This window comes from Mizuhopecten yessoensis, unplaced genomic scaffold (assembly GCF_002113885.1).
Source record: "Mizuhopecten yessoensis strain PY_sf001 unplaced genomic scaffold, ASM211388v2 scaffold6217, whole genome shotgun sequence".
NCBI classification, from domain to species: domain Eukaryota; kingdom Metazoa; phylum Mollusca; class Bivalvia; order Pectinida; family Pectinidae; genus Mizuhopecten; species Mizuhopecten yessoensis.
In genome coordinates, this window is record NW_018406439.1 from 158,017 (window position 1) to 169,821 (window position 11,805).

General features: G+C 39.0%; 1 protein-coding gene across 1 annotated transcript in view; it reads right to left on the bottom strand.

Moving 5' to 3' along the window:
* The window catches only part of LOC110451855 (synaptotagmin-15-like), a 32,933-nt gene extending 21,128 nt beyond the window's left edge, over positions 1-11,805 (bottom strand). The window contains exon 1 of the mRNA XM_021500068.1: positions 11,381-11,805. Coding sequence (XP_021355743.1) covers positions 11,381-11,486 — 106 coding nt within the window. The 5' untranslated portion in view covers positions 11,487-11,805. The remainder of the gene's footprint in view (positions 1-11,380) is intronic.

Consider the following 11,805-nt stretch of genomic DNA (forward strand, 5'->3'; position numbering starts at 1 on the left):
GGAGATATTATTTCATGTGCATCACTAATTAAATACTCTATGCAACAACAAGCTAATAAGGCTGTGTCAGGGTCCTGGCGATAATAAAATGTAGCAATTGTTAAAAAAGTATTCATTATTAAACAACTATAATTCTAATAAAGGTTTCCATTTCCTCTAGTTAAGTTCAAATTCCCTCTTAATGTAGATATTTTTACTGTTATTTATATGTTTTTGAACAAGGAAGTTATCTTTGATGACATTAATGAGTGCATTCAGATTCAAAGCGTTGCTCAGGCATCTAGTATATCTAGATATTATTCCAAAAAGGAAGGATTCCTTATTATACGCAAAAGGAACCAGGAGTATATCAAGTAGAGATTCAAATCTCTGAGGTAAAGCTTGCACTTCTTTACATTCCCATAAACAATGCACTATAGTTTCATGTTCCATATTACACAAGGTACATAAAGAACTTAGACTTAATTTGACTTTAAAAACAAAAGTGTTTGTTACTAAAATATGGTGTATAATTCGAACTTGGAACCATTGTAATTTTGATTTGTTCGAGACTACAAAAGGTAATTTAAATATTTTTGTCCATTTCTCTTTATCTATATTATACTCCTGATTCCATTTTCTGGTTCCAGTAGGCAGTGTCACTGGAGCGATAATAATATTATAAAAACCTTTAGAACCTTTCCTACTATTAAAGAATATATCAAATAGTAGTGGTTAATAGGCTGGGAAGGTCTCTCCCTCAGGAAATCATGTCTTCCTAAAAAGCGCTGGATAGCAGATACCAATCCATGATATTGCAGAAAGTTTGTATTGATTTGAAAACTATATAGAAACTCGTCAAATGAAGAAAAGGTCAAATTATCTGAATTTTTAATTAGTCATTCAATGTAAACACACCTGCCTTAAACCAGTTTGAATAGAAAACAAGCTTATTATTTACCTGGATATCATTGTTATACCAAAGCGGAGTTTTTAGAATGGAATCTTTTCTAGTAAGCCTCATAAATTGAGAGTTATTAAGTCTATCCCATGCTTTGAATACATCTTTTCAAAATAAATTGTTGCAACTAGAACCACTTAAATGAATATATTCTTTTCCACAATTGAGCAACTTTTTATATCAATAATTGTGTTCAACATTAACTTCCATTTGCCTGATGACTAAAAAAATCTTCTTACCCATCCTAGCTTTAGAGATTTAATGAAAGCATATACATCAACCATCTTTACCCCCCACCCCCACCCCCCTTCCATATAGTTTTAAATAACAACATCTTTTTTAATCTTATGACATTTACCATTCCACAAAAAAAAAAAACATAATAAGTTTAAAAGAGTGATACATTTTTCTGGTGGATTTGGCAAAGTAATAAGCAAATAGTTCAGTTGTGAAATCAACAATGACTTAATAATATTTAATCTTTCCTATTGGAGTTAAGTTTCTTCTCTTCCATGTATCAATCATTGCTTTAAGTTTTACATTTTTTTATCAAAATTCATTTTAGGAATTAGGCTTAAATCTACAGAAAAGTCTATACCTAAAAAAGTGAACTTATCTCTTCCCCACTGTAAATTTGGGGTGAATGTTTAACATTGATCTCAATGTCCCCCTTTGGGCCCCATCCCTCTGCCCCTAAAAAGCTACCATCAATTTATACAAAATTGAGTCCACTTTGCTCAAGGATACTCTACACAAAAATTGGTTAAAATAATTCCAAATAAATTGAAGGAGAAGGATTTTATAAATTAAACTGAATTTACCCTGATGGGACCTACAAAATTGAGTGCCCTTGGCCTAAGGATGCTCCAGACCAAATTGAGTCAAAAACTTCTGGCCTGTTCAGGACAAATAGCGTTTTAAAGGAAAGGTTGACGGACGGACGACGGACGCCGTGACATGACCTACGTACCAGGTGAGCTTAAAAGTGGATAATTTCACTTTAAATTGGTTATTTTTATGCACAGACTATGATTATATCTCCAGATGCTATTTTAATCTTTTAGCAGAAAGGTAGAAAATATGGGTCGCCAAATTTAAAAGTTATGGAAATGAAAATTGTACCGGTTTCATATTTAAAAATTATTTTAACCATACAAAGAATATAAATGTAGCATAATCTATAGGCATTAAAAATTGGTGGACTGTAACCATAAAGTATAACACGAGGAACGTGATGTTATGTCAACTATAAAGAATTACACGAGGAACGTGATGTTATGTCAACTATAAAGAATTACACGAGGAACGTGATGTTATGTCAACTATATAGTATAACACGAGGAAGGTGATGTTATGTCAACTATAAAGTATAACACGAGGAACGTGATATTTTATGTCAGCTATAAAGTATAACACGAGGAAGGTGATGTTATGTCAACTATAAAGTATAACACGAGGAACGTGATGTTATGTCATCTATAAAGTATAACACGAGGAGGAGGATGTTATGTCAACTATAAAGTATAACAGGAGGAGGGTGATGTTATGTCAACTATAAAGTATAACACGAGGTATAACACGAGGAGGAGGATGTTATGTCAGCTATAAAGTATAACACGAGGAACGTGATATTTTATGTCAGCTATAAAGTATAACACGAGGAACGTGATGTTATTTCAACTATAAAGTATAACACGAGGAAGGAGATTTTATGTCAACTATAAAGTATAACAGGAGGAGGGTAATGTTATGTCAACTATAAAGTATAACACGAGGAACGTGATGTTATTTCAACTATAAAGTATAACACGAGGAAGGTGATTTTATGTCAACTATAAAGTATAACACAAGGAACGTGATGTTATGTCAATTTTAAAGTATAACACGAGTAACGTGGTGTTATGTCAACTATAAAGTATAACACGAGGAATGTGATGTTATGTCAACTATAAAGTATAACACGAGGAACGTGATGTTATGTCAAGTGCTCGTTTAAGCATTTTTGTACTCCGGTTTTGACAAAGAACCCAGTACTGGCATCACAGATTCCAGTAAATTAATACATATTTAGTATCCAAATGATCATCTACACCTTAGCAGCAGCATTATAACAAACAAAATCAGCTTTAGAATTAAACAGTGATTTTTTAGACTCTTGAGTAAGTATAACTTCATGCTCTGAGCAGGAATACTTCGAGGAGCTCCAATTTGACCAAATCAGACCTTAGGGTAGTAGAGTACAGAAGAAATGGCCTGAAGCTAAAAATAAAGGGCATGTCTCAGATAAACATGGATAGTGGATTCATCCTGTACAACACACCTACATATTTATATAAACAGTATTTATAAACTACATTTTGAACACATTTTGTGTTGAAGACTGCATTTAAAATAAAAAGTTTTCCTCAGATTTGGGACTTGTGAAAACCGTTAAAAAAATCACCTATTGCCAGCGTATGCTACTGCACACTGCTACCTAGGGAGCTGAGACCATCATTTTCAATACTGTCTGCAGTCTGGCAACGTTGTTGAACAATATGAAAACCGATCATATCGGTTTTTAGCGTTGGAGTGGATACCACCTTTGACATAATGACATTTACCAGCTACATCTGTATATGACACATGTACGTCATTATGTCTGTGAATCAAGTGTTACGAAGTCATATTTGCTTGATACACATATAGCTACAAATGATGAAAGCGTATGTAGGAAAGCATTTCAAATTTTAAATGATGTTACAGAACGTACACTTTTAAATATCATTGCACATGTAAAAATGGACTGACCGGCAGAACACCTACACATGCACTCAAGTTTGTAGAAATTGAATTTGCTGTAACTTTTTTACAAAATCTCTCTGAAGAAATCGGTATTCCACAGCCTGTGGCCCCTTCTGTAAGGGATTCCATTCCAACTATACACTAACCAGCTTCAGAGACTAAAGTCTCAATTCATAAACGCTATAAACTATCCTGTGAGGAAAAGGAAAAAATGTGTTTAGTTTTGCCGTCATTCAAAGATGTTTGGTCGAAATGCGTCCCTGAGATAAAAATAAATACATCCCGCACGGACGTATGCCACATTTGCAAGAGAATGAGAAAACATATCATTGATGCTGTAACAGAAGGAGAAAAACGTGCTGCCCTCCAGAGGTTCCAGCAGCATATAGGATGCTGGAAGAGAAAGACAGTTGTACCGCAAATGTGTCCAGGCAGCGGTAAAAGAGCAACAGGACTTTATACTTTTGATTTCGCACAGCAAGTGTCCGTACCTCACCATTCCCGCCAAATTGGGCCCCTTTAATTTGCATCTGCGAGGAAAATACAAGTGTTTGGTGTCCGTGTAGATGGACTTGGACGGCAGTACAACTACCTGATCGATGAGGATCAAACTATAGGAACGTGATACCTAGTAGGGTCGAATGTTTTTGTGTGACTGGACTAGAATCAAAATTTTGAAAAAATACAGATAAATAGATATCCATACATAGATAAATACAGCCCAGTTTTAAACAAATGAAATCATTTACATTGTTGCTCCAATTATGACAATTAAATAGTTTGTAGTATGGTGCATTTATTATTCATGGTTAAGATAGGAAACATCAGCTCGTGCTATCTTAATTTTGTCCCGGGAATTATGAGTATCCAGACAGGTGAAATGACTCCATGTTACATGTACATGTACCTGTCTGAACTGCCTTCCGCTTGGTAAATGTGAAATCAAGACAGGTGATATACGTACATGTTTAATGCTCAGTAGCATGTTTTCAACATACTATAGAAATGATAATTCATTTCATGTATTCTAATTATGTGAAGAGCCCCTATGAAACAGTGCAAAATGAATACACACAACCTTACACACACCTTCACACACACAACCTCACACACTTTCCAGTCACTTGCACTGTTAATTTGAATGATTCTTTTGACTGACATATACACTAATAATACCTAAGTAATTGGCAGGGGTTGATGGTAAATCCACCCATGGTCCAAACGCAGTTTTTTATGCTTGACCACGCTTTAAGTGTCAGAAATATTGACAAGAACGAGAAGACGTTAGCAATCCACGTCGATAATTGTTCGGGTAAGATTTGTTTTTATTTTTTAACATTGTCTGTATACTGCAACATAGACCAACAAACATGTAAAAAGATAGGCGTTGGAAAGTTAATTAACTTTACTAATCGGACCTGTGAAGAAACGACACTCAATAACAATCTCCTGATACTTAATTGTTGTCATAAGTCAGGCTACACATGAATCATGGTGAAAATGGTTAAGAGGCTTGCTATTTATTAAATTTTGGTACTAGCATGCAAATAATTGGTCTGATGGTTTTGTTAAAGACCTGTTATAGAACCGTAATTAATTAAAAAATAAACTATTACAAAAAGTTTGCATTTTAGATGTCTCGTCGACAGCAGTTTCGCATCTTTTAAGACACTTTATCGGATGTCGACAGTTTAGACCAGTTGGCAGACATTGTGGAATATTCCTCAACGTCTAACCAGGCTGTATCACCTGGTACAGACCAGTGGCAGCCATAGTGGAACAGTCATCAGCGTCTAACAAGGCTGTATCACCTGGTTCAGACCAGTGGCAGCCATTGTGGAACAGTAACCAGCGTCTTACCAGGCTGTATCACCTGGTTCAGACCAGTGGCAGACATTGTGGAACAGTCATCAGCGTCTTACCAGGCTGTATCACCTGTCACAGACCAGTGGCAGCCATTGTGGAACAGTCATCAGCGCCTAACCAGGCTGTATCACCTGGTGCAGACCAGTGACAGACATTGTGGAACAGTCATCAGCGTTTAACCAGGCTGTATCACCTGGTACACACCAGTGGCAGACATTGTGGAACAGTCATCAGCGTCTAACCAGGTTGTATCACCTGGTACAGACTAGTGGCAGAAATTTTGGAACAGTCATCAGCGTCTAACCAGACTGTATCACCTGGTACAGATCAGTGGCAGAAATTGTGGAACAGTCATCAGCGTCTAACCAGACTGTATCACCTGGTACAGATCAGTGGCAGAAATTGTGGAACAGTCATCAGCGTCTAACCAGACTGTATCACCTGGTACAGACCACTGGCAGAAATTGTGGAACAGTCATCAGCGTCTAACCAGACTGTATCACCTGGTACAGATCAGTGGCAGAAATTGTGGAACAGTCATCAGCGTCTAACCAGACTGTATCACCTGGTACAGATCAGTGGCAGAAATTGTGGAACAGTCATCAGCGTCTAACCAGACTGTATCACCTGGTACAGATCAGTGGCAGAAATTGTGGAACAGTCATCAGCGTCTAACCAGGTTGTATCACCTGGTACAGACTAGTGGCAGACATTGTGGAACAGTAATCAGCGTCTTACCAAGCTGTATCACCTGGTACAGACCAGTGGCAGCCATAGTGGAACAGTCATCAGCGTCTAACAAGGCTGTTTCACCTGGTACAGACCAGTTGCAGCCATTGTGGAACAGTCATCAGCGTCTAACCAGGCTGTATCCCCTGTTCCAGACCAGTGGCAGACATTGTGGAACAGTCCTCAGCGTCTAACCAGGCTGTATCACCTGGCACAGACTAGTGGCAGAAATTTTGGAACAGTCATCAGCGTCTAACCAGGCTGTTTCACCTGGTACAGACCAGTTGCAGCCATTGTGGAACAGTCATCAGCGTCTTACCAGGCTGTATCACCTGTCACAGACCAGTGGCAGCCATTGTGGAACAGTAACCAGCGTCTTACCAGGCTGTATCACCTGGTACAGAACAGTGGCAGCCATTGTGGAACAGTCATCACCGTCTTACCAGGCTGTATCACCTGGTACAGACCAGTGACAGAAATTTTGGAACAGTCATCAGCGTCTAACAAGGCTGTTTCACCTGGTACAGACCAGTTGCAGCCATTGTGGAACAGTCATCAGCGTCCAACCAGGCTGTATCACATGGTACAGACCAGTGGCAACCATTGTGGAACAGTCATCAGCGTCTAACAAGGCTGTTTCACCTGGTACAGACCAGTTGCAGCCATTGTGGAACAGTCATCAGCGTCCAACCAGGCTGTATCACATGGTACAGACCAGTGGCAGCCATTGTGGAACAGTAACCAGCGTCTTACCAGGCTGTATCACCTGGTTCAGACCAGTGGCAGACATTGTGGAACAGTCATCAGCGTCTAACCAGACTGTATCACCTGGTACAGATCAGTGGCAGAAATTGTGGAACAGTCATCAGCGTCTAACCAGACTGTATCACCTGGTACAGATCAGTGGCAGAAATTGTGGAACAGTCATCAGCGTCTAACCAGACTGTATCACCTGGTACAGATCAGTGGCAGAAATTGTGGAACAGTCATCAGCGTCTAACCAGACTGTATCACCTGGTACAGACCAGTGTCAGACATTGTGGAACAGTCATCAGCGTCTTACCAGGCTGTATCACCTGGTTCAGACCAGTGGCAGACATTGTGGAACAGTCCTCAGCGTCTAACCAGGCTGTATCACCTGGTACAGACTAGTGGCAGACATTGTGGAACAGTAATCAGCGTCTTACCAGGCTGTATCACCTGGTACAGACCAGTGGCAGCCATAGTGGAACAGTCATCAGCGTCTAACAAGGCTGTATCACCTGGTACAGACCAGTGGCAGCCATTGTGGAACAGTCATCAGCGTCTAACAAGGCTGTATCACCTGGTTCAGACCAGTGGCAGCCATTGTGGAACAGTCATCAGCGTCCAACCAGGCTGTATCACATGGTACAGACCAGTGGCAACCATTGTGGAACAGTCATCAGCGTCTAACCAGGCTGTATCACATGGTACAAACCAGTGGCAATCATTGTGAAACAGTCATCAGCGTCTAACCAGGCTGTATCACCCGGTACAGACCAGTGACAAACATTGTGGAACAGACATCAGCGTCTAACCAGGCTGTATCACCTGGTACAGACCAGTGACAAACATTGTGGAACAGTCATCAGCGTCTAACCAGGCTGTATTATTTGGAATAGACCAGTGGCAGTGGAGAGATTGGAAAACGTTTTCCAATACTTACTTCAGAGAATGAAACACATTCGAAAGTACCAAATTTTCCTGTAGGTATTCATCATATATTCATCATATATATTCATTTAACTTAGTAATAATTTTAGATTAACTTACATTTGTAGCATTAATTTAATCGCAATCAAGTTAACAATGCCGTCTATGTCAGTATGTGTTTGTGTATCTTATACAGACATGTATATGTTATTTTCTGTGTTCTGTATGCATGTCATCAGAGATCACTCTCCAACAATGTATGTACAATTGTCCATTATATTTATGTATACCTATGGGTCGTAAGGCCCCCGGAATAAACTTGAGTTGAATTGAATCCTGAAAGCCGAAGGAAACATCCCCATAGAGAGCGACCAACCGTTTACCAGCCTGCAGGGTTGTCACATGAGCGCCAGAGATACCTTTTTCTGGCACCTCAGACAGAAACATGCCTCGTCATACCCCATGCTAGATTTTTCTATCTCGTCCGATCTGTCTTGTACCTTTACGTGACATTTTGCGGATTTATTACACTGCTATGTATTCATCCGCGCGTTAACTGATTGAAATTAACAATTTGCATTATAAATGTTTTGTTTTGTCGTTTTATGTATAGTTTTGATGTTGTTAGATATTTGATGTTGTAGATAAAATATAATCTACACTGTGATATACATTGTAATCTATGTAAGGACAGACTACATTTTTACGCGGAAGCATTCAAATATAGCTTTAGTAGTGAAGAGGTCATTCTAATTCGAGGCCCAAGGCGGGATACTTGTTGTTTTAGCAAAATTGAATAGTTCTTTTCGAACTAAAAGGTGAGAGGAAAAAAATCAATTACCTGTAACTGAGCGAGATTGGGTTTTCTCCCACACTTGACATATCTATCTCCCGTTTGGCCGGTGCTAGATTTATCTGTCTCCGACCTAGGGTTGAGACGGGGGGATTCCCCTATTCATAACAATGGCATGCCGTCACTTCAACAATACAATGACGTCACGTCAACAGTCCATCAACAAATTGCCTGTATGTGTTTTGGGTCCATGTTTACCTTTATTTCACATTAAAATACTGTTAGATATGGGAGAAAAATAATCAATCGCTACTGGTTGTGTAAGAAAGAGAAATCTCAACCCGAAGACTAAGATTTTTTATCCAGAACGAGGCAAGCCTCGTTCTGGACAAAAAATCTTAGTCCTCGGGTTGAGATTTCTCTATCGTACACAACCAGTAGCGATACATTCTATTAATCTCAGTCTCGGGCAAAGGTTATGTAACATCATCAGGCTTACGCCTCGGTTGGGATTTTGTTACAGAACCTTAACCCTCGACTGAGATAACCCGATATCGCTCAGTTGCAGGTAAAATATTTAATTAATCCTAATGTGCGCCAGTATCATTTATATGGATGTATTGATTGTACAATAAAAGTAAATAGAACGCGCAAAAGAAAGTAAATCATCTACATATGTATTGTACATAAACACCGCATGACCAAGCTTACATAGAAAGGTACGGACACGTTGATGTACGATGATATTGCGCTCGAACCTCATAGTAGTTAACGTCACATTGTACAGTGTACACAACGTCATTTGAAAATAATATATATTTCCTTGTAAGATACACGTAAATTTTACATATATAAGATATTTAATGCCGTATATTTTCAGAAACTGCTTGATCCAGAAAAAAAATGCATGAAAACATAAAATTCGATATTTTTGCCATAATGACCTTTCTCCATGGCGCGACTCATATTATGTACATTATTTTTCTTAGTCGACAATAAGAGCAACTGCATTTCAACTCAGGTAACCGTCAAGTTCCATGGCCCCTCATTTATAATGTCGTTTTTTTCGGTAAAAAATGGTGCATTTTACTAGTTGCATATTTTTTATTTTTTTAATGCATTTGTCATGTTCTAAGTTTAACGTTCTGTCAACAGTTAAGATCATATGAAGACGGTTTTTGAATGAAAATAAGTTATGTTTGAATGAAATGATATAAATAAAATCTTGCAACGTTTTTTACACGAGCCGGGAAGAAATCTATAGGTATGTAGAACAAGTCTATATCTGCTATTGACAAGCAGCCAAATTGTAAATACGACACCAATTTGTTTCAACCATCGATTACATATGGACTATGGTTCCATACCGATATGTGATCAGGTGTGTAATGCCATTGACATCGACCGTAGGTAGGACTCCGGGGTCGTAACCGAAGGGTTGCGGGTTCGAGTCACGGTACGGCACTTTGTTGTATCTTTGAGCAAGATAATTGACTCCGCTAGTTCCAGTCTACTCATCTGTAAATGAGTACGTGGTTGGGAAGTGCTAGAATTGTTGAATGCCAGCTGTGAGCGCCGAAATGGCAGCACCGGCTGTATACTTCCCAGGGAGTTGAGAAAGATATTGGCTGGTTGCAAAGGTCCTACATTTTGTATAACCACATAATTTGTGAACCGCTTTAAGTTAAGACGACCTACGAACTAGGTTGTGATTATTATCATTATTATTATGACGAAATCGGCCCCATCATTTTGATATTGTCTAGGTCAGCTCAATTTCAAATCACATTGCGTCTTTTTCTCCCTACGTAGATATTTAAAGTCGACTTGCTTTGACGTTAAAGACTCGTTAAAATGCATATCGATATTAAATTGAGCTTCAAGAACTGATTGGACTGCATGATCCTAGGGTTCTCGCTCTATAAACTCATACAGAGGTCATTTCCTATGCAACACTTCTTCATTTGTTTATTGTGCTATAAACAGAAAATACTTTTAAAACAAAATAACCTATATCTATGTTTGTATTAACGACGGATCGGCCATCGACCTTTGTCAAGCCCAGGTGTGCGATAAAGAAAGCTAAAATTCAAAGATAGGACACAGACTGTGGTGAACTCTGACAGTTATCGTTAGTAAGTGTAGTAAGTGTAGTAAGTGGCATAGCAACGTTCTTTGGTGCATATCCAAGCTATCTATTGTTTTTAACGAAACCTCTATTTTTTTAATTTTATATAAATAAAAGGAGCAAATGCAGTATAAGAATTGCTAAAAATTGGTCATAGATATTTAAGAGTATTAGCCTTTAACGTTTTAGGATAACGCTGATAATACAATGTTGAAGTCGTCTATGCTATAAACCGACCACAGTTGTCGCCAAACGTTCAAATGTGTACGTATATTATAAACACCAAAGCAGAATATACATGTATTATTGAATTTGCAGGTATACATCATTTCAATAAATGGAAAGATATCTGTATTAGACAGTAACAGTCCGTGTACGTACACTTTATACGCTGGTGGAAATCTCGCGTCAGTTCCCCATTAATAAGTTCACGCCTGTTTTAACCATACATGTGTTACAGCCTTACCTGTCAGTCCTGGCATCCTAACATTTTTTAGTGTGTCCTTATTGGTGGCTTTAGTCTGGCCTGGAGTCTGGCCGGGAGGGTGGCCGGGAGGGTGGACGCTGACCATACACAGTTCTACATCCCTGAGGTACGGATCCTGTGTTCGCCAGACTTTTCCACGTCCGGTGTTCCCATCTGTCCTTTGCGACGGATTAACTTATCGATCCACAAACTTGTCCGTGTGGGCGAATATACCACCACAATACCTGGCCCGCCGTCGTATACCTGTACATGTACGGCCTAATCAGATACCAGTTAGCTACCAGGTGTCGCCACACTTAAACACAAGTAAGTGGCTATAATGGTAAAACCCAAGTAAAACAGTGATTACTTTGCTCGCCATCAGACACCAGGGCTAGCGCGGCTGCAAGATCTGGCAAAGTCTT